General features: G+C 42.1%; 1 protein-coding gene across 4 annotated transcripts in view; it reads right to left on the reverse strand.

The window, feature by feature from the left end:
* Positions 1–26,162, reverse strand: part of LOC104356877 (neural-cadherin-like) — a 61,855-nt gene that overhangs the window by 15,355 nt on the left and 20,338 nt on the right. For 3 of the 4 annotated variants that reach the window (XM_042786207.1, XM_042786210.1, XM_042786209.1), the window contains 18 exons: positions 25,753–25,957; positions 25,269–25,380; positions 21,340–21,589; positions 20,304–20,446; positions 19,783–19,955; positions 19,271–19,439; positions 17,858–18,028; positions 14,423–14,595; positions 14,128–14,295; positions 13,085–13,334; positions 10,266–10,393; positions 8,892–9,078; positions 8,589–8,732; positions 6,626–6,909; positions 4,039–5,656; positions 2,041–2,134; positions 1,070–1,254; positions 234–466 (listed from right to left, as the gene is read on the reverse strand). In XM_042786207.1, the coding sequence (XP_042642141.1) occupies positions 234–466; positions 1,070–1,254; positions 2,041–2,134; positions 4,039–5,656; positions 6,626–6,909; positions 8,589–8,732; positions 8,892–9,078; positions 10,266–10,393; positions 13,085–13,334; positions 14,128–14,295; positions 14,423–14,595; positions 17,858–18,028; positions 19,271–19,439; positions 19,783–19,955; positions 20,304–20,446; positions 21,340–21,589; positions 25,269–25,380; positions 25,753–25,957 (4,687 nt within the window). The remainder of the gene's footprint in view (positions 1–233; positions 467–1,069; positions 1,255–2,040; positions 2,135–4,038; positions 5,657–6,625; positions 6,910–8,588; positions 8,733–8,891; positions 9,079–10,265; positions 10,394–13,084; positions 13,335–14,127; positions 14,296–14,422; positions 14,596–17,857; positions 18,029–19,270; positions 19,440–19,782; positions 19,956–20,303; positions 20,447–21,339; positions 21,590–25,268; positions 25,381–25,752; positions 25,958–26,162) is intronic. The other variant, XM_042786208.1, reaches the window with a different exon arrangement.

Genomic DNA, 26,162 nt, shown 5'->3' on the forward strand with positions numbered 1-26,162 from the left:
TGTGTTTGGGTGACTTAATAAGTATTTATAGGCTGGCTTTTAAAACATTCATATGTGAAACTTCTAATCTAAGTGCTAAAGGCCTGTTTGACTTTACTGATTAAAACTATCAATTTTTCTCACACATTACTCCCTCAGTCATTCTAAGTATGTGCATTCACTAGGCAATGGATATTATCTGAATAGACACAATGACAAGATGCTGTGGTTTCATATGTAATACAGATACTTACCCACGCTCTGGAGGCTGCTACATTGCCATTAAGTTTTTCTGCTTTATAATAAGGTGGACCATAAACTGCAAACCAAACATCAACCCCTCGGGTTTGACTTGGGCTATTTAATACACTGAAAATGTGAACGTTTTCTAGTTGGACTGATATAATTTCTGAAAGCAGCTTCTTCATCTGATAGTATTTACTCTGTTTTTCAGGGAATTGGGATATGAACTCCTCTGGAGTGATATCTGTAATAGAAGTTAAAAAACTGACAAACACATATCTCACAACTGTTGTAGCAATAAAGGAGAGGAGCAACACAGAATAAATTTTATGGTTGCAAAAGATGGACTCAACTGCAAATTCAGGAGTATTGTTATTTTTAGGCTATGAAATTTTCCATGCTGGCTTCTGCTCAGGGCTTGTGTTCTGAAGCTTTTTGACTCTTCCTAATTTTTTTTTTTTTATTCTTTTAAATCAGAAACATGTTTAAGAAGATTTTACTTCTCCACAAAGACTGAAACAATTTGGTGAATACACTTGTTCAAACAAAATGTTTTTCTGAAATATAAATTACTGTTTTGTTAAAAAGTTGGTATAGAAATCTTTCATCTTTTTCTTCTGCATCAGACAAGCATTTCTTGCTATCTTTTTTGCTCTGTAGGTGCTCCTTCACATTAGCATCAGAGGACTATTCAAACAAAGATGCATTTTCAAACCTTTATCTAGAAAACTATTAACTCTCATCCCATGTCTAAGAGCATTTGAATTCTAAGTAATACAGCAGTAACATTAAAGAGGTAGATTGGACCATTAAAGATGGTCCTAGTGAACTTCATTGCATTGCTTACCTTTTATTCGTATAGAACCAGCATTATGGAGGGCATCATCTTTGATTTCCTTCACTATAACCTTTACAGTTGAGACAACATCTGGCCAGACTCCATCAATGACTCTAACTCTTATGTTGTATGTTCCTGGTGGGGTTCCTTCTTTAATAGTCAGCAAACCTGAGTTATCATTAAGGATAAAGTACCTGTAACAAGAATTAAGCCAAGGAACAAGCCATGAGAATTTCAAAAACTAAGTAGTAATTATCATCACTGATGTTTTTTTTCTGATCTACTTTATTTTGGGAAAGCTGTCGAAGAAGACAGATGTGTTACCTCATTTAAGGACAGAGCAGAACAGAACTCTTTTACAATGCCTTCAGTTGGCTCCTAATGACTCTTCACCAGTGTATCAAGGAGGTTTCTTCCTGCTTCTATGCCCTGTTAACTGTGTAGGAAGACTCAGGCTGCTATAGCCATAACTTTGGAAACAGTGCAAACTCCTAGTTTAGATAGATTAATTGAGAGTTACACCTCTGTCAAAACCTCCGAAAGACACATGTACATCTCAACCTCTGTCACAGTCCAGACACTTTGGTGTGAATACATCCAATACAAATAAGGTCTTAAAACCAGTGGTGACACAGAAACACCATCTGTCTGGGAGCTTGGATGAAGGAGGATGGGAGTTAGTGGGTGTTTTTGCTGTAGTGGCTCACTGATACTGATTATGGGTATGACTGTGAACAGGGATTTAGAATGGTGTTCTAGCCCATCAAGCAATAGGAAGTGAACTAGTTTGTCATGCAGAATTATTTACTTCAGGCTTACACTCGGAAGGGATTTTGGAGAGCTACACACAAGCGTTTAACCAACAAACTGCTTTTGCACACTTGTTTTCAGAAAAAGGCAGTTTAAATACTTTTTACAGTTTTGTATGTGGGCAAGTTTTCCATACGCTTCACGCAACTCTGATTTTTCTCTTCAAATACCTCGATGTTTTCCCTTCAAATTGGTAGATTTTGTGATCCCAGTCGTCATCATCAGGGGCATGGACCTGACCCAGTACTGTTGTGGGGAGGATACCTAAAAAAAAGTAGCGTATAAGTGGCACAGTTGGACCTCTCACACATACACAAACAGGTTGGCCATTCAAGCTTTACTGGTTTGTCTTAAGCCTAAAACCTCTACAAAAATAGTAGTGATAGTTCCCAAGAGAAGATGTGTACCAGTTTGCAAACATCACGTGGTGTCCTGCTTGTTGGGCGTTTGCTGTATGGCTACACAGATTTAATTCAGCAGGTGGTTGCAATGAAAAGCAACAGGAAGGAAAAAAGAAAATCCATATCTGAGGAAAGATGTAAGAGATATTCAGAATTATTAGTTTCACTATTTTGGCTGCAGTATCCAAACAATTTACAGAATGATTTAGACAGGGATTGGGATTCGGCAGGATAAACAACAAAAATTCTGACTGGGGTATAAAGGGCAAAAAACAATAGCAATTTGGAAGAAATTACAGCAAGACAGAGAGGATGTCCAAAACACAGTAACCAGGCTTATTTTGAGTAGATGGTGAGCCTTTGGGGTGAGATGGAAAGCAGCATGTATTCTGCTGGTTTTGCATCCTCTCAACAAGACTCACAAATTAGTATTTTGTTTTACAAAAGCTGTTTCTGAAGGAAAGGCCCACAAGTATCTGAATTCATAGATCTTCTGAGTAAAGAATCAAGGATACACAAAGAAGAGGAAAACATGTGGAACTTAACCTTGTGAAATGGAACAGCACAAACCTGGACAACTGAGGGACTGCATGCAAAAAGGAGAATACTGTCCCTCTCCTGCAACTGTGGCAATATTAATTGGATATTTTGCTGGAGACAGTATACAGGATGCCCTGGTGTTTGACTGCCACATTATATGAATGTAACTTACACCGTGGTAGTAGCATTCTGATTCTGTCTCTCCTTAATATTTTAAATAACAAAAGATCGGAAGACTTGAAGAGTCCCTCCCAGAAATTAACAGTACAGATGAGTTTAACCTTTAAAGAGGCAACCAAAAGGGAATTCAAGCTTAATGAAAAGATCTGATACTTAGGCTACAAGCAGAGTTTCTCAGCAAATAGCCACCAGACTCGGTTTCAACTTTACAATAAACTGAACTTGAGAGTGAGCACACAACATGCAGAACAATGTTTTAGTACAAATAAATGTTAACAGCATCTACACAGGAGTAGTTTCCAGTGTGCCCACAATAGACAATCTATTTAACGTGCTATCAAACCCCAGCATACATAGCAAAGTGGAAGAGGAAGGAATGACCTGAGCATTCCAAAATCTTTTTACCCATGCAGTTTATTTCGCTATTGGGTTTAGTATGTGGGGACACTTGTTCACAAGAGAACTGATAGCCGATTACCAAAGCAAGAAGGGAAAGGAGGCTTCTCTCACACTGCCTGCAGCCAACAGAAAATTCCCCCACAACAGCATTTGTCAGCTGCAGGCTTATATAAATGTCTCAGGCAGTTTACACGAGTTCAGGTTAAGTGTATTCACTAAAACGGAATTCAGTCTGGAGGAGGAAAAAGACTTAAGTAGGAGGAAGAAGATTCTCAGCATTCAGAATCATCACTTCTCAGCTACATTATAAATGTTCTTATTTTTTTCTCCCTGAAATGTTAATGCTGATGGAAAACTGCATCTGAAAGCAAGAGACCATTACTCAAGTTTGATAGAAACATGCATAGAATAGCAGCCAGCTATGCTCAGTCCTTCAAGGCTGTCTCAGTTTCTTCCAAAAATCAAGCGGCCCAGAGTCCTGTGCCCCACACACCTACTGGCTCGCTGGTGGGGCTTAAGCAAACTTCAGTAGCACCTCTACTAAGATTTTAGCTTATGTGGAACAGGACAGACTCCTCCTGTGAATCTCACAGCTGCTCCTTTGACCTTACTATCACACTTGGAAGGAAGTATCAGGGAGTGATTTACCATCATAGCTGTAAATGAGACATTCCATGTAGCCAGCAGAATGTGGGTGGTCATTCTGGTCCCCGATATTCACGGTCAGCGTGTTGGTGGAGCTCATTGGCGGGATCCCACTGTCTGTGATCAAGATGGGCAGGTAGAACACCTTGTGCACTTCCCTGTCAAAGGTACGTAGTGTGGTGAGCAAGGCACTTCCATTGTGGAAGTCCTGCAAGTCGAAGCTAGTCAGACTATCAAAATCACTGAGCAGGTGAAAGGAGAAAGGTGCTCCATTAGCAGCAGTGTCTCGGTCCTTAGCGTACAGCAACGTAGAAGTCTCATTCATTTGGATGACCTGTGGAGAAGCTGTGTTTTCCCAGACCACTGGGTTATAATGAGCTTCAAACTCTGGCCCATTGTCATTTATGTCCTGCAGAGTCACTAAAACAGTGGCACTTCCAGTCAGAGGGGGCTGCCCCATATCAGTGGCAATGACAATGAGTTGGTACTGTGTGACCATCTCATGATCCAGCAGCCCTGCAACCATCACCCACCCATCACTAGCCACAGAGAACTGGCCACCTGGGTCAGACTTGTTCAGCAGGTGGAAAGAAAATCTCCCGTTCAGGCCAGAATCCAAATCAACAGCAGAAACCTGAACAACTTTGGTGCCAACTGGTGCATCTTCCCCCAGTGCAGCCACTTCATAGAACTGGGGGTAGAAGACAGGAGCATGGTCATTGGAGTCCTCCACATAGATCACACAGTGAGCAATACTGAAGAAATCCATGTCCTCTGCTTTCACGGTCAAATTAAACACCCTCTCATGAGGCTTCTCAAAGTCAATCCGCTTTCGTAGCCGGATAAACCCACAGCTGTTGACTTCGTCTGTCTCTATGGAGAACTTGCAGTCATTGTCCCCATCAAGGATGCTGAACGTCACTATGGCATTTTCTCCCTCATCTCTGTCCACAGCAGACACCACTGCCACCTCAGTGTTAATACTTGCATTCTCAGAGACAAATGCCGTGTAGATCCTTTGCAGGAAGACTGGAGCATGATCATTTACATCGGTCACCAAAATAGTGGCGGTGCCCGTCCCAGTCAGCCCTCCTCCATCTCTGGCCTCAACCACTACTAGGTACTTGTCCTCCTTCTCCCGATCCAGCGACCCGAGCACTGTATAGATGGTGCCGCTAGCTGAGTCAATTGAGAACAAGTTCAGATTAATTTCATTTTGGACATTCTGAATGATGCTGTATGTTAGCACAGCATTTATACCAGACTTTGGGTCATCGAAGTCCACTGCTGTTATTTCCATGACAGCAGTGTCTGCCGGAGAATCCTCAGGGATGTGGCCCATGAAGCAGCCATCCAACACGCAGAGGAAAAGGGGTGAGTTGTCATTCACATCCCTCACTTCTATGATCACATCTGCAAAGCCAGTCAGTCCCTCTCCGCTCTCATCCGTTGCAAGAACGAGAAAGCGCCACACTGATCGCTTCTCACGGTCTAACCTTTTATTTGCGCTGATCTCTCCCGTGTTCTCATTGATGCTGAATTCGCTACTGGCTCCCTGTCCATGCAGGGAATAATTAATGGCATTCTGATCAGCCGCTTGGTCAGGGTCTGTTGCAGAAACCTGGAACAAGCCACAGCAGGTAAGTATATGTAAACTTTTGTGTTAATGGGTTTATGTAAAAAAATGGCAGTTAGTATTGTGCAGACTAAATAAAAAGCATGCGTTTTAACAGCAGACATCTATTGGTTTGAGTCATTCAGGTCAAGTACTCTTTCAATAAACATCATGCACGGCCTAGAGAAACCAAAAGATCATGTTTAGACAGACTAATATATTCAACTTCCCAGTATATTTTGGAATGAGGAAATAACTGCAGGAAGAACCAAGTGATAACAGATCTGCTGAGCAAAAGTTTCTTGTGAAACTCTTTGGAGCTGGAATACAAAGGCAAACAGGGACTGTTTCTCTCCAAGTGAACAGAAGGCTGTGAAAACCGGGTGGCCATACATCCAAGCTGATTATCAGCAAAGGCCAGAGAGAACTCCCAGCTTCTGATTTGCATCCAGAGATCGTATGGGAGACTGCTAGTTGGGACAACCAAGCAGTCCTCGTGCCAGGGACTGCTCTAACAACAAAATAATAAAGATGATCAAGTTCCAGAGTCAAAGAACAAACCCTGGTAATGTTTATTTGATAGTATAAATATAGCCCAAGAGTCTGTGACTTAAATGCATGAGGTACACATGCCAACCACACTATGCTTATACAGTTACTCAAAATATGCTAACTCTGCTTTGTAAAGGAAAGCCATCGCATTTTTCAACATTTAGAATCATAGAATCTTTAGGTTGGAAAAGACCCTTAAGATTATTGAGTCCAGCCGCTATTTATGCCAGTCAAGGGACCAAGTCCACCACACAAATTCATCTAGGCTTTCTTTATTCTCTTCTTTACAGAAAGTTGCTATCTAAATCCTAATACCAGGGCTCACCCACCCTAAAGAAACTGTATTTTTGGATTTGTGTGAATGGATGGGATTGAGGTGAACAAAAAGCCAGCTTTTGCCCTACTTTGAGTAAACTGGTTTACCTTTAAGACAAGTACAGGCAGATCCGTGAGCTCTTCCAAGACACTGCCCTGGTATTCATTTTGAGTGAAGACTGGTGCTTCATCATTCTTATTGACAACATTGATGATAATAAGGGTGTGGTTTTCCCATTTTCCATCAGAAGCTACAAGCCGGAGCTCATAACGTTGTTCTTGTTCATAATCCAGAGGCTGAGTGATGAAGATAGTTCCAACCTCAGGTTCCACATCAAAAGCTCCTTTCGTGTTTCCTGATGTTATCTGATACCTTAGTTTGGCATTTGCACCTACAAGAGGACACAGATGACTGCTGCCTGTCCACTCTCTGAACACGCAATCCAGCTATACAGAGTGGACATGTATCCAAGAGAAACCTTATTTGTTCAGACTGCTACAGTGTGTGTGTGAGATAAAACATAAACAGAACCACAAACAGAATGATCCATGTATGCAATCTGAAGGGTTTGTGTATGGTAGATTGCATTTGTGTATGGTAGGTCTTTATTTACATTTACAAATATAATTTGCAGTCACAGACAAGCACCTGTCTATTGATAATGAAGGAACTGTGTGCCTCTATTTTATTGTGCATTCATTTGCCAATAATAAAAAAAGTAACATACTATTAAAATACTAGAAGCTATTTTTGCTCAATGTTTTCTAAGCCTCCCGTTTCAATTGCCAATATTCCTTAGCTATTTTTTTTTTTTTTGCAACCACTGGATGGTGCTAAAATATAACAGAAGTCCTCTGTTTTCATCTCAGAATACTACTCAACCTGTACAACAGCAGTTGTTTGCTGCAAAACGTTGAGGAACAAACAAAAAAAAATATTTGGTGCTTCAAGTTTACTTATTTGAAAAGGAAAAAAATACATGACATTGTATTCCAGCATAGAAAATAATTTCCCAAATTAAATAGGTGAATTGCTAGGAGTAGGAAGAACATTCTGCATTTTAAGTTATGAGTCAACTGTGGATGAGAAGTCTAGATGGCAAGGAAGTGAAAAATCTGTGCTCAACATTAGTGCTTGGAAGAGCTTGGCTGCCTTTGCAGCATGAGTTTGAGCATCACTTGCTACTCACTTTTTCCAAATTCTCTGAAGTGCAGCAGCTGGTTTTAAATGGCATCTTTAATTCTCCATCATGGGCACTAAGAGGCACAGGCATGACAGACCTGCCACTGAAAGGACCAGTCAACTCCCACCTGCTCCCAGAAACACGTTCCTCTGGTGCTTATTTGGGCTCTGTCACCAATACACCAGCTTACCTTCTTTTTTTCAGTGGGTTTAGTTTTATCCAGCAAGCTGAGCTGGACCAACCCATGAAAGGAGCAAAAAAGCCACAGAGCAAAGGCAGGAACTGACTGGTGGTGCATGCTGTTGGACTGGCTCAGTCCATCCAGTCTCACACTGTAGGGGCAGTTTGGCACCATCGGAGCTGATACATGAGCCCAAAAAGAAAAGTCTGTTTTTTTCCTGCCTTATTCCTGCCTTAATTTCTGGACACATCATCCCACATTTTCCACTGTTGGTCAGATTCCTCCACAAGCATATTCAACCCACTAACTCACCAAAAAGCATACAGGTCTGGTTCTCTTGCAATAGTAATAAGTAAAACTGACTCTCAGGGAGATCTGGAAAGCAGAGAGTCAGCACAAAGCAAGCACATGCTCAGGAATGAGTGAGTTTTTATGTTACTCTTGTGAAGTTACAGCAGGGTTGTTACTCCAGGTGATTTCATTTTGCCCCAAAGAGATTTCCAGTTAGCTTAACCTTTGCACTGTGAACCTGAGCACCTCAGAAAAGAAAATGCTCCTGTGTGCCCAGAACTTCTCACTTTTACAAATGTTTGAAATGCTTAATCACCCCCTGAATACAGAGATCTGTTTGCCTTTGAAGGAAGTAGCCCTACACACAACACACAGTAATACTAAGGACATAGAAAGACATACAGGGTTCACTCACCCTCATCTTTATCACCTGCCGTTGCTGTCACAACAGGACTTCCAACATCCTTGTCCTCATCTATGCTGACCTCATACAATGACTGAGGAAATGCTGGAGCGTTGTCATTCACATCACTGACAAAAATCCTTACGTAGGCTGTGTCTAAGAAGGAGATGTAAGAGGAACATGCAGACTAGAAATGGCAAAGGTGGAATACTTTGTCATATTCCAGACAGTTCATATACCCCTCAAGTCTAGAAAAATTAAGGAACCCAATCTCTGATATCTTTTACCCAATATGTAATTTCTTGCTAGTTTTACCTGTGTTGGGCTGCCCATGAACACCAGGTCTAGCAGATTCTGAAGAGTCCTGAGACTGAACTTCAATCAAGTAAGAGGCCCTCTTCTCTCTGTCAAAAGTCACATGGGTGGAAATAATTCCTGTGTCAGGCTCAATGGTGAAGAACTGGTAATCCTCACTGGCATATTTCAATATTAAGTAGTGAACCTAAAAAGAATATAGTTAAGAGAGGTTGCATTTTCCATTCTCATTTGTATGTCCAAGTGCTGTGACCTCCCCTTTCCCCAGTAGCCTCCTGGGTCTATCTGCAAAGTAGCAACACTAAGGAAAGACAGTTCACCTGGACATAATTTTTCTAAGTCTTTTACCCATTTTGATATTAAAAAAACAGAATTCTCAAACAGAAGAACATCTGTACCAGTGATATCAAGGCCCATCAATCCCAGTATCTAATCTTTAACAGTGGCTAGTAGGAGTAGTTAAGAAAGATCATGAATAACAGGACAGAGCATGCATGGAATAATATCTTCCTTGGTGTTTCCCCAGCTTCTAGCAACCCACTGTGCTTCAGATCTAAAAAAAAAAGGAATTAACTGAGAGTTTGGGTCCCGTCCAACAGGACTGAACAAATGAAAACTTCCACTGATGAAAGCTATCCACATTTTTCCCTTTAACAGAAGTTCAGCTTCCTCCTTTGAAAAAAACATTTCCACCCCCATCCCCCAAGTCACACCCAGAGCACCACCAGGCAGTTGTACCACACAGACTGATCTACAGAAGTTGCAGAATGACAGTTAGAGAACAGCAGATCTCTACTAGCCAGAGTTCCCTCACAAAAGATCTAGTGGGATTTTTTGAAAAGGCTCAGGAAAATGCACAAAAGATTAGCAGTTTCCTTCATAACACCGATTTTTCATAGGGTTCAGTCATTGTGACAATGATGGTCAAATGTTGGTTTGACCAACCATTTGACTAATGATGGTGAAATGAAATGTTATTCAATTTATCATATTTAGATGGCTGTGTTTAACTGACTGTAATCACTCATGGTCAATTAAATAATGAGCTGAAGAGGCAAGAGTTTGGAAACATGTTCTGCAGTCACCTCCACTTGTCCTGTCACGGAAACAACCCTGAGAATCACGCAGCAGTGCTTTGTCACTGTTGCTGGATCACGACGAGCTGTTATGATGCAGGATCCCAAGACTGAACAGCATCTTCTCTGCCTGCATCCCATATTATGCACATCAGGCATATGCTAGACAAATGCTTGACAAGTGCTGTAAGAAGTGTTTGTGGCTCATTACCCTGTCATCTGCTGTCTGCACGCTGTCACTAATTACAATAGTAAAATTTGTCTATTGGGAGGAAAAGAATTGGATGTAAGGTCAAACCTCTCCATGTAGGCCAGAATCCAAGTCCGTAGCCAACACCTGAACCACAGATGTGCCAACATCAGCTCCTTCTGGCACAGACACCTCATAGTTAGAAGACACGAAAAATGGAACATTATCATTGACATCTGCAAAAGAAGGTGATGGGGATCGCAGTAAGAAGATGTTTGAAGACTTTTTCTACTGTATTTTTCTCCACAGTTGTAATTTTGCTTGAAGAAAGAACTCAACACTATTCATAGGAAGAAGTAATCCTGCTTTGGGTCTTCACATTTTCATGGCAGCTGTCAGTAGGCATTTTATAGATACTGAGCAGTTCCTGGGAGACAGTGGCCTAATCTCAGCTAAGATGCTAGTTAATGAATTGACCAGTGATCTTCTTATAGTAAGTCCATGAATGCCAGGATGAGGATACCTTTCATCCACAGTCTGAAAGAGCTGGTTATGTACAGAGGTAGTTAATTTCAGCATTTTATTAAGGGCTGATTAACATACAAGGGAAATTAAAATTGCAGAGTCTATAGAGTTGACAAGGAATGTGTGTAAAACAGTCTTTCCTGGGCTTTGCAGGCCAGTATAGCCAGAGTTATGTTAGGCTGTAGGACCTAATGATTATTTAGGGTGCAGCTGCACATTAGCCTCCCCTCATCTAACTACTGGGCAATGTCCAAAGGAAGCATGCTGATCTTCCCACTCTTGTCATCCTGCTCTAAGCCATGGGATCCCCCTTCCCACAAGCTGGATCATGTGTCCCCGTGTCGATAGTGCCCATTTTGTTGCTCTGAGAGAGACTGACTTTCTGACAAGAAAAGGGCTAGCTGTGATCTGAAACACTCTGCAGCTGTGTAATTGCCAGATCCAGCACGAGGGACGCGGTGGGACTGTGCAGGTGAAGGGAAGGCAGGGCTGCCCCAGCACCGGCCGTCTGCAGTCAGCTCAGACGAGTCACAAAGCAAAGCCACGTTAAGCTTACATCAGTGCTGGTCTTACTTGTCTTCCTCGCCTGACCTCTGTAGAGACCTAAACTGAAAAAGGCATGTCCAGTGTTTCGAAGGGCCAGTTTCTGACACATTTTCTTCCTAAAACTGCTGTGTAGGACCAGGTGAACACAAGGGGCAGGCAGGGGAACTGCGGCCACACTGACTCGGATCCTTTAAACTGCTCTGGAATCACATCCTCCTGCTCAACCCATGACAAATCAGTCCAGTTCCTCTTTGTCTGTAAGATGACTAAACTCAGAAGTGCTGCATAATCCCCTACATCTTTTTGCATTTTTCACAGTTTAACAGCCACATTTTAAGACAGTAATTTTCCTGTGTCATGGCACAGTGCCAAACAGAGGAGCTGGAATGACAGTTCCTCGGATCCATCTGTCTTTATGAAGAGCACACAAAATTCTTAATATCTCATTCTGCAAACCCTTAAGCACACATTTAGTTTCACTACTGCCACATGACTCCATTGATTCTGACACACAACCATTTGCAGGACCAATGTCCTAAATTACTTTTTTTTTTTTTTTAAGTTGTTGGTGTGGGGTCCCATAAATCCCAATTTTCTTTCTCTCATATGCATAATTATCTGTGAAAACTTCTTTTCTGACAGGCTCTTTTTTTTTTTCCATGTTTTATAGAAGAGAATTTGTCTTGTTAGTGACAAGTTTCAGCAAATTCACTGAGTAAGGAAAATAAGATGCTATAAAAGACTTCATTTTCTGTGTGCTTGTGCATAAATAAAGGACAATTTTGCATGCAAAACTTTGTGGTGGTTATTTCTCTCTTAAAGGTGTTTAACTTGCTTTTTTCTCCCACTAATGCATACACGTGTGTGAAACTTTTTTCATATGAAATACTGAATTATTGGAAAAGGCTTTTGCTTGTGAGCAAAATGAAGTTTCTGCCAAATTCTGATACTAATAACTGCACTATATGAAAAAATCTTTTGAGACAGGGTCCATAACCTACAGTGATACTCAGACCCTGACTTAAAGAGCTCTTGCTCTACAAAGCTGAAGGGTTTTTGCATTGGAGGACTGTGGAAGACAGCACAATGCTGTGATAAAGTGAAACAGGGAAGTTGGATTCCCATTCAAATTAGCACTTAGGCCTCTCGTTTCCATGGTGGTGAGTGAAACACATGTTTCTGCTGGAGACTTCACTCCTCCATATTTTCATCTAAATGTCTACGTATCAAAAGTAACTCCACTAATGCTTCAGAAAGCACGGAATAAAATCAGATTTATAGTTTTATGTGGATCTACAGGAGTAGAACATTATAGAAAGATCCTACTACAAGGAGGGTTGGATCAGTTTTTTTAAATTGCACCTATTGTAAGGACCCTTGCATTCTCATTTATAGAGTTTTAATCTCAGTGTTCAATAGAAAATTCTGAATATAACAAACCCCCCTAAACAGATATCAAACACAAACCCAATCCATCGGGGCTGTTTCTTTTTCTATAGCACAGAATATTTCCAGTAATACTTGTCTCCTTTCAATAGCTTGGGGACATTTACTAGATTTCTCTTCCTATCAAAAGAAAATCTTACCAATTACATTTATAAAAGCAGGCACTAGTGTTGCGTCAACATGCAGACAGTCCATTTTTGCACTATTACATTTCCACATTTGATAGTCATACTTAGAAATTGTCTCAAACAGCACTTTTTAATGACTGCACAACTTCTACAGTGTAGAAGCATACAAAGTGTTCTTGGGTGGCTTGGTGTTTAATGGATGTTACCTTAATTTGTGGTGTTACACTAAAAATAATAAGAATATTGTTCTGGATGAGCTGTTCTAACAGCAGCAAAGCTTACCTGTTACATTCACACAAACAGTGGTAAAGGAAGCTAGAGGAGTCATTGCTACGTTTTGCGCCCGGACTGTCAGGGTGAAAAACTTAGTTGTCTCAAAGTCAAGTGGTTCAGCGACTAGAAGAAAAGCAGATCCATCAGCTCTGTTTGGCTTCAGATAGAAACGAACTGGCATGTTAGTCTCTGGAACTTGACCCTCTTCCAGATTATATGTAACCCTGGGATCACCAAGAGGGGATGTGGCTTTGATGGTCTGAAGAGAAAAGAGTCACCACATATGTTCATGAAGCACAGGGTTGCAAATGTTAAATATTCAGTTTGATGGCAAGAACATACATGCATCTGTGTTCTCCAAGAACATACATGCCTGTATGACTTGGATAACAGACAAAAGAGAAACAGTTTACAGAGCTGAGTTTTATTTTACAACATTTAGGTTTGATGCAGGTCTTTAATCAACAGTAAATTGACCTGCCTGTAAATGTGCCAAGCAAGAACTGCATCACTGGCTAAAGGAGATCCCTCCTCTCTTCTCCTTCCAAAACAAAAGCAATCCAAAAGGGGACTATTTCTCCACCAATTTGTACATTTTACCATGCAAGACACAAAGAAAACTTATATTGTTTGCAAGTGCTTGGATATTACATGCAGGAGGAGGAAGGCAGGAATTATCTGGCAGTTTATGAGACTATCCTTAAAGAATAGGTCTGGGTTAGAAGAGCCTGAAGCAAACTACAGCTGTTCCATGCTGCAGTGCTAAACTGAGAAAAGCTGTAGGAAAGATTCAGGCAGGCAGCACGGTCCACTGAGGATGGAGGAAGGAGGAGCCGGCCCTTGGGAGGAACACTGGGAAGGCCACTGCCTAATCTGCAACAGGTACTGCTGACAAACACTAACCGGGTACACGGCTGCGGAGGCTGATGAGGAAACAGCACAACACAGTAAGGTTGCAGAGTGGGCATCCACGCACTCTTAACGTGGAGACAACCGAGGAAGAAGTTGAAGTGAAAAGAAGAGGGAGGGAAGTAATTGCACTTTTAACATACCACTATTTTGGTGTCACGAATGGTGTTTTCGGGGATGGTTACCCAGTATCTGCTCTGCTCCCACCGGGGTGGCTGGCTGAGGGCATTAGTGACAGTTACCGTCAGCTCCACCGTGCTGCTTCTGTTCCCTCCATCTGTCGCTACAATATAGCGACTAACGCCGGTTGTCTGTGAAACGAAGAAGATTGAGGCTATTTGCAAACCATTTCGTATAAATGACGAGATTGCAATTAACCCTCTGCAACGGATCTGAGGGGCTGGAGATTGCTCTGTTCCAAGCAGAGAGTGGCATTACCTGGGACAGCAGGTGGTTCACATATACCCAGCCCGTGCTGGGGTTGATCTGGAAGTATTCCAGTTGGTGCTCTAACATTGAGTATGTGACAGCAGCATTCACACCTTGGTCACTGTCATGAGCTGCAACGTGGAGGAAACTCGTCCCCACTGGAGTGTCTTCACTGAGGAAGTCTTTGAAAAGACAAAGGCACTGTCAGCAGGTCTGGCTCTGATTTACCAAGCTGCGTGTAATAAAAATACTCCTGTAAAAAAAAAAAAAAAATCTCTTCATGTGAGATTAAATGTTTCTGTAATGAGGCAGGTTATAAAATATCGTCACTAACAGAGTGTCTCCAGTCCTCCTCTAGCTTCCCCTTCCCTTTCCCCTGACACGCTGGGCTGTGAAGCCAGCTGCTGGTGAAGCAGGTTTCTCTCCACGCAGCGCTGGCAAACCTCGCAGCCACCCAACCACCCACTGCCTCAGATCACAGCCCCGGCTGCTCCGCTCAGCTGCTGATAGAAGCAGGTTGGCATCAAAAGGAATTTCGTGTGAATTGAATGAATCCCAAATGCGAGTGGCGGCAGCAGCATTGCCAGATGGAGGCAGTAAGTGACTGCAAAGCGTGAAGACTCAGGACATGGCAAAGATCCCCCCAACACCCCAGTGTTTGGAGAAGCTGCCCAGGGCAAGGGTAAAATGAGCGTTTTATATGTGCCCCGTTCCTCCAGTCTCACTCCTTCTTCCCAGGAATCCACCTGAGATAGAGGCTGTACCTTCGTGTCCACAGTCCTAGACAGACCAGTCCTTCTTTGAACTTGCTTTTACAAACATCGTCTAAAAGTCTGGTGGCAAAGAGTTACACAGTCGAAGTATCCATTTTACAGAAAAGTAATTAATTTTGCCTTCCTAAAGCCTGATTCTTGGCAGGGACACCAACAAAATGATGGGAAATGATGAGCAGTGACTTCCTACTCCCCTCCTCTCCACAAGGCATAATTTTATATAAAGCTATTGCATCCCTGGCAGCTGCCTCTTTTCCACACCCCAGTCTCTAGATTGCTCTGATCTGACTTTGGTCATGCTCTTCCCTCCATCCTCAGCCATCCAGCCCCAATTCATCCTCTAAATAGCTATGAGTGCTTGCCTGATAAGGTTTTCAACCCATTTCCATGCACTAAGGCTCCGTCAGCTCAGTGTATCGAAACGGTCCTGGCAGTGGGAAGGCTGTTGCAGTTAGGTTTAGACAATCAAGTCAGTCTAGTTAATCACTTCTTGCTCGGAAACTGTTTCATATCTTTGATCTCCCTTGTATGTGTCGCCTTTAGCATTTCTGAGGTGGGACAATCAGACTTGCACCCTATTTATGGGGGTGGGCATGTTTTCTGGTTTGGTTTTCTTCCTTAATATCTACAGTCTGTGGCAGTGGAGCAGTAAAACCTTAAACCATCACCACTGCTTGCTCCATGAACGCAAATTTGAGCTTTAATTAGCTTCCCTTGTGTCCCAGGACATTTGGTTGGCCTAGGATTCATGGCCCTGGTATGTCAGTAACAGTAAAATTTCAGAAGAGATTTACTAGCACTAAAATAGATTAATGAAAATGAAATTTATTGCTAAGAAACACTGTAAAATAACTTCTTTGTGTTTAAATTTATGCCTTTATTGTCAAACCCTGTTAAATAGCATTGTAAGAAAAAATGCAAAATTACTTGGAAGGGCCATACTCTCTCATTTCACATACTTGTGCTTACTGCTGACATAACTCCTACTACATAGAGTTAAGAATTTCTTTAATGTCTGTTTTGCAGGCAGATGATAAAATGCATGGCATAAATCAGGGATTTGACCAATATCCTAGTGCAGAGAAATAAAGAACCAGGGGTTTCCAGGAAGAATAGAAACCTATGACTAATGGTATTTGATCTTGTTAGAGAAGAAGCTATTTTTAATTCTGTGACATGCAAACATTGATTACTTATGTATAGATGCTGGAAAAGTGCTATGCATAAAGTGACCTCATTATCTGCCGTTTCCGCATCCCAAAGGACTACCTTTGCTGGTTCTCTGTGTTCATGAAAAAAAGAATAAAATCTGCCCATTCCTCAGAAGTGCTGAAGTCACCATAATTACCAAATTCAACCTCTCAGGTTCACTACTTTTGAAAAAAATAATCCTGGGCAGTTTCACCTGAAGGGTACGTTTGAAGGTAGAGGAGAAAGGTTTATCTTTGCACAAGCCTTACCTTTATCTCAAGGACTTCTCTGCTCTGTCCAAAAACATTTCTGTCCAGTGAGATCACTCCCACCTGGCTTCTCAGCGCTACTTCAGCCAGGTTTGCAGAAACCACTGGTAGAAATGCAGAAATGGCTATTCCCAATCTGCATATTTTAACCAATTTAGCACTTGGAGTTAGTCGCTATAAGATACTCTAAGATGTGCAACACAACTTTCTTTTCGTCCTGTGCATAATTCTGAAGCATGGTAGTATATTTAGACCATTTCCTAGCAGGTCACTCCTCCTTGTTAAAATCCTGCCATGCAAGCATCCAACATCTTTTTGAATCCTGCTAAAATTCTGGCTTCTGTGATGCTAAAAATGACTTATGAGCTATCTTCAGTTTAATAAGGCATTGATCACTGATTTCCCCTACATGACATTTCCATAGAACTGGCAAAATATCTCCAAAATGGAGCTGTTGCCACATGTGTCATCAACTATTTTTTGCCATTTTGAGGCATTTTGAGGCAGTTGTATAGGGAAGGGCCTATTCTAGTCCAACAACTAGGGAGTATGCTCATCACTTGTGAGCGACATCAAGTGTAGAGGGTCCAAGTGTACTGAAGTGCAGGATTTTACCAGAGAAGTATCAAGTAAAACTAAATGGAAGGCTGATGAAAAGCATGTCATGTGGGGATGAAAAAAGGGAACGGCACCAGGGCAAATGGGAAAATCTAGCTCAGCAACACGGTTACAAGAGACATCAGGGCTAACAGCCAATTGCAGGCTAGAAGCCAAGGGTTTCGGGCTGTTTGACAAGAGATAAATACCACTCCAGCCTACCTGAATAGAGGAGCTGTGGCAAAGAGACACAGATGACAATTGCACTTCTAGTCAGGGCTGATGACTTCTCATCTAGGATGTCAAGTTGTGTTTCGGGACACTGAATAAAAATTCAGGATGTGGAAAAACTAGGCAGGGAAAAGCTGCAAAGGGAAGGGTTCAGATCTGACTGATCTGTAGGAGTGAAGACTGTCAATGCTCTTAAAAGCATTGCAGTGAATAAAGAGGACAGTGATTAATTCTGTATATTTACACTGAGGATGGATTAAGTGGCAACTGGCTTATTTGGCAGTAAAGCAAGACTGGTGACCTAAAAAACTAACCACTCTTATAAGGTACTACTAACTGGGTTCACATTGTGGTAGTGGGGCAGGTAGTTAAGAAATACTCACACTGATAGCGACTGTTCTCGAACTTGGGATCGTTGTCATTGACATCAGCAATAAGGATGGTGATCTGGCACACGCCGATCAGCGGTTCCTGTGCCTGGTCGGTAGCGGTAACAGGCAGCATATACTCCCTCTGCTTCTCCCGGTCAAAACTCTGCGTGGTTGTGATGACTCCTGGGAACACAGACACCTCCTGTTCTGCGTGTCACGGCCTTGGGGCTGGATTTGCAGAAAGAGACCAGCACGTCTCCCGCACAAGAGGAAGCTCTGACCACACACAGCGCAACTGTCAAGCGTAATCCACACCAACCCCGCAATACGTGTCTTGGACAAGACCAACTCCAATTCCCCTGTCTCTCCTCTCCTCTCATGTCACATACTGCCAGATGTCAACAGTTTTCTCTCCTGCTGTCCGGATAAGGAGCCTCAGTCTGAGTACCTTGTTACCTCACTCCTCATGTAGAACAGAAGGACTTTCTCCTCCTCATTGAGAAGTATCTCTTAAGTTTACTCCAGTGATAGTACGAGTAACTGAATACTTCAAAACCAGCTCAGCATAACCCTGAGGAAGTCTCACCACAGAAGGCACAAGCTGTGTGACCAAAGCCACCTCTACTACGGGAGCGGGAGGCCGCTTCATCAAACAGACTAAAACAGGGTAGAATCACATCTCTCAGTTAATAAGTTGAACAATTTCCTCCCAGTATACAGCTTTTCCTCTCCACTGACCAGGCCTCTCTGTCTCAGATCTTTTCTATTGTTTGGGAGACTTTAAACCAGACTTCTGGAAGCCACTCCAGACCGGTGTCTCTACTATGCTAGGCACCAGGATTCTGCTGCTCTGTTGTTGGTCCTTCCAGTCTCCTGTGCAATCCGGGACACACAACTATCACATTTTATTGTTTTAACTATAGAAACAACATCAACCTTTGTAACTCCTTCATCTGAAATGCTTCAAGACTGCCTGTCACTGCCCTGTTCTGGTACAAGGGTTTTGCCTCTACACACTCCGCTGGACCTCCTATTTGGGCATGAGATGAGAAATAAACCGTGGCCACACTGAAGGGAAGAACAAACTCAAGCTGTTAGAGTCACACTCTCTGCTCTTCATTTTTCTAGCTACATTTGATCCAATAAGAAGATAACTGATACAGGATATATTTTTATCTTCCTATTTAACTGGGATTTGTTTCCCTACTTAATTTGTCATTTAAATCACTATCATCTTAATTTAATCTATGTGCATGGCTACCCATATACTCTGAAATTTTCAATGTTTATTCCACAAGCTGTTACAGCTAACCCTGCAGTTACATGGTTACAGCATTAGCCCAGCTGAACACACCCATACGGTGGCATTCTCATTACCATACAATGGCATTTTCATTTTATCTCAGCAACCTGAAAGCTACTGACCTGTGTCTGGGTCAATGCTGAAGCCTAGGGAAGCTCCATCTCGGTGCATGAGCCCATACTTCACCTCTCCATTAATGCCGAGGTCTGCATCGTAGGCTTCCACCTGTAGCACATACGTGCCTGGAGGCTGATTCTCCAGAACCCAGGTGCTGTCACTGTAGTAAGCGCACTAAAAATACACCCAAACATCCAATGCTATATATTACACAGAGCCACATGAATTTGCAGCACAGTGCCAATATTTTTTCCAGCACAACTGAGAAGAACTTTGAAGAAAATCACTTCTATTACTTACACTCACAAAGAAATCAAGATCTAAGGCAGAGGAAGGAAAAAGGAGAATGAAGACTTTACACTTTAAGTATTAAAAAAGCTGGCTGCGTGTTCACTTACCAATTCATTCTGCTCTGCACACACAGACCCTTCAGCCTGCTGACAATCACCAGTAGCCACAGAGAGTCTATAACCCCAATTATGGATGGAAAATGAATATCTGCAAAAAGACGTCTTACCTCCCTGAAGACAGGCTTGTTGTTATTAATGTCGTTAACTCCTACAATAACCTCAGCAAAACTGCTGAGAGGGGTGGGTCCTCCAGAGGCATTGTCATCTACTGCAGTGATGTTCAGCGTGTATTGTGGCCCTTTCAGATTGGGGGGTGGGTTTCTGCGGAGTTTAATGATACCTAAATTTGGAAGCATAAAGTGTCGTTTTCTTTTACAGTGTAAACAAACAAAGTCAAATGAGCATCACATTTCTCTGCCGCTGTACTGTTGGTTCAGCTTGTATTTTGGCTATAAAGCATAGGATTCATTCATCTTAAACTGCACAGTCCTTGGACCAGGACCTCAAATTCTGGTTGATATTTGGGGAATGAGCATCATAAGAAAGAGCTAATTCTCACTGATATGAAGCATCCCCATTCGCAGATTACGTCAATATGGTGCTTTCTTACAATTTTTGACACATGGGGGAAGCAGAGTCAGTACATATTAGACAGTAAATAACAGTGTTCTAAAATCTCTTTCCTTACCTTTCTGACTATCCAGTTCAAAGTTGCCCTCCTCATTGCCTCCTGTAATCAGATATAGCAGCCCATCTCCATCGGGGTCCTTTGCCCGAACAGTAGCCACCAAGGTGCTGGGACCAGCATCTTCCGAAAGGAAAGTTCTGTAACTGATGGCCGTAAGGGAGCAATAGCAGCACATTCAGTATCACAATAACCATTGCCATGTTAACCATCAGCCAAAGATTAGAAATTCACTATGAATGTAAATTTTTTTTTCAGCTTTGGGCATGCAATCATGAAATCTTTCATCAGTTTAAGACAAGACTTCAAGCATCTTTGTTTGGCATAGGGTTTGTATTTTAGGATTTCAATCCTGCATTTTTTGTATACGTAATTTTCAAGGATTTTTTGGAAGACATCAGTATGCCCCATACTACACTGCACAGCAACCAGGATCACTTATCTCCTAAAGATGAGAAGCAGTACTAGTATCTGTCATGCAGTATTTCTTATGGCTCTGTCTACTAATGGAAGGCATCAGATACTACAGAGATGATGTAAACCAGTATTTTTATAAATTAATGTATTTATGGTTTCTATTTAAAACATGTCCATACTTCAAACTTACACAGAAAAATATATGTTGTATTAATTCAGGGAAGGAAAGTAGGCATTTTAAACAAACAGGGCCTTGTGAAGTTAGCTTATAATATAACCTGCTGATGATAAAATTATGTTTTAATGTTTGCTAACTACCATCTTTATCCTTCATATATTTATACATGGACAATCACTTTGAGACCTAAAAGTCAATACCGTGAAAATAATTCCCTACAGAGTTAGGTCTTTTATTCATTTTGTTCTCTCTCCACCACCAGTGCATTTTTTTAATGCAATCTAGAAATGAAGGGCCAACTTCGAAAGCCTTTCTTCATACAAACTACCCCTCAATTTCACTGGTACTTACAGTTGCATAACACACTGTTTAGACAAGTGCTATTAAGGTTACACATATGAACATCATCTGTAAAAACCAAATCAGGCATTCAAGCTGGCTTACACGGACTGGGAGAAGACAGGAGCCTCGTCATTCACGTTGGCCATTCGAATGCGCACAGACGCCGTCCCTGTCCGAGGGGGATGTCCTTTATCGACAGCTATCACCACAAACTCATACATATGGTTCACTCGCTCAAAGTTCAGCCTCTGGTTAGAATTGATGACCCCATGACTCGTGATGGAAAAATCAGTGCTCTGGACGAAGTAAGTGATCTCAGAGTTGGAGCCAGAGTCACAGTCTGTTGCAAGCACTATTGGAGAACGCATTTAACAGAACAGTCATGCTGCAGAAGAGGTTTGGTTATGCCATTTCCTATCAAGTCAACTTCAGATACTTTTTTTTTTTTTTTGAGAACCGACGACACCTAAATCTGCTTTATCCATAAAATTCTTATTTTTGTGGTAAGAGTCTGGGAACCCAGCAGGAGGCTGGGAGTAAAAAAAGCAAAATAGCTCTTCCCCTCCTCCAACCCAGCCTGAGTGATTTCAGCAAGGCAGGCTTGCAAGAGAGCTGTGATCTCAATAATACACAACAAGCTTTGTACAAATAGCAGTCAACACTGGTAATTACCACACAATCAATATGCATGTTGGTAGAACATTATCAGTCATAAACTGTGTCCTCACTCTCTCTGGGGATGCCGTTCAAATTTAATTAGCTCCCAGCTATGTTATAGCTAAAGTACTTTTTAATTACCTGGCGCTTCAAGGTACAAAGAGTGATTAAGCATTCCTCCCCAGCAAGTGTTTATTCAGTACGTTGGGTGTCCCATCTGCTCAAAAGCAGCAAATTAGCAGAACAAAGAGCTAGAGCTCACAACATAGTATCAAAAGTGATTTTTAAGAGCAGGAGATCACGTCTTTAATTATCCTGACATTTTTCTAGCCAAACAATGAGGCTTCAACTCATATCTGCACTGGTATTAAACAAACTCCTTATTCTACCAGGAGGATACAGATGCAGCCATCGTGGTAGCACACAGCCTTCTGGAAGCAGAACAGTGGTTGCCGTGCACAGACAACCTGTCAGACAGCTACAGCATCATCCAAAAATGAGATGAAGAAACAACGACCCATCACTATCAGAATATTAACTCAAAACGGGAAAGAGGAGGTGAAAGATTTGAAAAAGCACACTGAAATGCCGTGGTACTTAGTTGCAAAACAAATCAACTACCCCTGCCTGTGGAAAGTTACTTATCTTGGTTTAAAAAGACATTTAGGGTGGTTGTAACATTTTGTTTAACATCACAAAATCCTGATGTGAATAAATGTTTTGGGTGTGGTACAAACTACAAAAGCAAGGACTTTAGAGTTAGTCTCTTGCTGCACTGAAAGAATACATTAAAAGTCAAGAAAGATTGAAATGGAAGTGACTTAAAACTGATAAATTTAGTGGTATTGTTTTTAGAAAGACATGCAGAAAGTGAGAAACATATTTGATTTTAAAAGTTCTGATTTAATCTACAGAGTCATTACTGAGACCCTGTAACCATTCACAAATATACATTTTACGTGCTTAATGATGGTACTTCTTTTCCCCCCAGATGTTTTCTGGCAAACAGGGAACGTGAGGCTTAGCTGTACATGACAAAAACATGCCTTACTTCCCAACAGCAATTGGAAATTCCACTCCCCGTCTACTCCATTCCATCCTGCAAACTGATCTGCATTGAAAAGGTATTTCGAGGATCAGACAGCAATCACAAGCAGGTCTGTGCTGGCTCTGCCCGTGCTCTCAACTGGCTCAGTGCAAGCGAACTCCGGCTCAAAGCCTCGTATGTGAGCACAAAGTTGCTGGCTACAACTCCAAGCCTTGTTCTGCTGGCACAGCGGTGCAGCTGAAGCAGTAATCTAATCCTTGCTGAGAGCCCACCTCCATGCTCTTCAGATCATAGCTTGTTTGCATCCAGACGTTTTAAAGCACATGCAGTGAGCATAAATCTGCCCGCAATGACTGAGTAGACAGACTGACTCAGCTAGCATAGCATCAGCACTACAAACATGAGACAAGCCAGACTTTGAGTGTGTTGAAATAAAAATGGTTCACAACTAAAATCTACATTTACATCATCAACAATTTCAGCAGATGGCATATACCATGGTATCTTTTTCATTCATTGATAGCAGCGCAATCAGCCACAGAATGGCAAAGGCTATCTTGAAGTTGCATTTCTTTTTGTTTGTGGGATGGCCTGAGCCGGCAGCATCCCACTCCCTCAATGAACTACAGCCAGGGTAAGATCTGCTTTTTCTGAGATACTTGCTTTGTCAGTCAGTTAGTGGCACAGTAATCATCTGGCCCAGAGCACCCGTGACTGCATGTACCACTTCCTTGCAGCCACTACCGACTGATCTGCCCTTCCACACCAAGTGAGCATTCACCCACCCATTTTTACTGTCACTATACTCCCAGCTCACATTTTCTTTTTAAAGTCATCTCTTTCTCTTGAAATGTACCCTGTGTGGCAGGACAACCAAATTAAATGCAATTGCAAACCATACTGAACAGCTTTGCTATTCTGCTTGCTTTGCACACGAGGCATGCTTTTCTTCCCCACACCTGGATGAATTTTGATCAGTTTTACAAGTCTCCTGGAGAGAAGAGCATTCGTCTTTCTAACAAAAATCACATGCTTAGGAATTTTTAGGAGTTGATCGTTCCAATCAACTTATTTCTTTACAAGAGCTGTTAAAACGAAAAATGAGCTGCAGCAAGCTCTGAAGTCTCCTGATAAGTGTTTAGAGAAAGCAGTCCCTGCAGCGTTATTATCAGCATGTCACTACACAAGGGAAGCTAAGCTTCTTATCACCACTTCGGCCTGCACGTGTTCAGCTTCAAATTCAGAAAATTTACATCATTGTCTTCAAAACACACGTCTTAGACATGTAAATTTTTGCTAAGTCTTGCCTTGGCACTAACCCATTTCTCACATGGTTCATAATCCCCTTGAGGTCTCAGCCCCTGTTCCCATTACCTACCCCCAGTACCTGCCCCTACTTCCAGTATGAATACCAACAGCGAGCCTGTAAGCATTCTCTGTTTTAGGCAGAACACATCTGTGGTGTGTATCACATCATAACACACTACATCAGATCTCAAGACATCTTTGAAGGCATTTAACTGACACCAGTAAAACATGTTGGAGAATGGACTTTTGTTCTTTGTCTGTTGGACTCTGAAGACTGAGAAAAGAGATGCAGCATTATCCAAGATCAGTTTTTATTTATTCAACCACAGTATTTTGAGAGTGACTTTGAAGTTTTGGTTGGAACTTGGAGCTTAAAATTATTTCCAGCAGCTCTAATCTTTCAACAGGATTCTGGCCTCTAAAAATGTTGTCTGTGCACTCAGGGTTTACGTGCAAGCGATATGTGGCCGTCTTAAACCCAACAAACTTGGAATGATGACTGGTAAGCCACAACCATAAACATATAAGTTCACAATCCTTCCAAAGGTTTCTCCTTTAACACTTTGTAAGTCAACCATAGAGTGCTAATACCTATTTGATAAAACTAGAGCTGCCCATTTAAAAACCTCCTTTTTTTTTTTCTTTTTTTTTTTTTTTTTTCTTAACACATTAAGAAAAGAAAAACTAGTTGCAGCTGCTTCCAGGACACAAAAAGATGACTAAGCTGACTTAAAAGACATCCACCAGATTTAAAGGAAACAAGCTATGGCAATCCAGTAGGGTCACTACCTGTCAGCTGCCTCAGCTACTCTTGAAATATCACAAAATCCATCCTTGGGGTCCTCACCTGAAGACACATACAACTCTACTTCCAGGGTACCTAAAAGCCATCTACAGACCTCCAGGAAAGCTATCATCCATGTCTTACAAAGGCAGTGCCCGCTTCCTCACAGCGAGAACATGAACATGTAGCACAAACTAGCAAGACTGAGACAAAAGGTACCGGGGTGGTCCTCACCTTGCAGTAGAGACGTGCCAACAGGAATGGTTTCGGAAATATTGTCTCTTCTGTAAATGGAGTGCTGGAATTCAGGAGAACAGTCATTTTCGTCCGTGATATGGACCATGACCTGAGACAAAAGGACACACCGAGAGGGGATTTTAGTTTCTACACTGAGGAAAACTGGCACATCATTCTGGACACTGCCTGGGCAGTCATTGCCTTTGCTGCTGTCCCCTCCTCACACCTCCAATGCCAAACTTTTTCTTGCACTACTTCTGTAACACAGGTAAGTATTATCTCCTCCACTTCCAAGCAGATGGGAGGCAAAGCCAATGAGGAAGAAGAGCCTAGATCTGAACCCAGCTGAGAGCCCAGCCTTCTGCCTGGACCATAAGGCCTCCACCCTCGTAAGCATCTTCACTGTGTGCATAACTGGTCCTGCTAACGAGGTAACAATGATTGCAGAGACAAAGGGTAGGAAGTAAAGTGGTCCACCTACCTCAGTCACGCTGCTAAGAGTGCTCTCAATTTCCATGGCTTTCAGCAAGAGGTGATAGAGGTGGTGCTCGCTCTCGTAGTCCACAGGGTGGGTCAGGCTGAGTTCTCCGCTCTCCTGCCTCACCCTGAAGAGCCCGCTGGGGTTCGTCAGCAGAGTGTAGGAAAGAGGCTGGCTCTGGAAAGAAACAGCCTCAACAACTGCTATTCTGTAAAGAATGAGAGAATAACCTTTGCTTCAAAACAACACCAACAAAACCTGTCTCCTGAGTACCTAGAAGACGAAGATGAGGATAAGCGAATTGCTCACTGTCTGTCAGTGCTGGGCTCAGCTTTGTATCGAGACTGGAAATTCCCATGCTATAGGGAGCCCAGCTACCCTCTCTTCTCTCAGCAAGATGATCCTCTGACATA

This window comes from Tyto alba, unplaced genomic scaffold, assembly GCF_018691265.1.
Source record: "Tyto alba isolate M040663 unplaced genomic scaffold, T.alba_DEE_v4.0 Super-Scaffold_9, whole genome shotgun sequence".
In the NCBI taxonomy this organism is placed as follows: domain Eukaryota; kingdom Metazoa; phylum Chordata; class Aves; order Strigiformes; family Tytonidae; genus Tyto; species Tyto alba.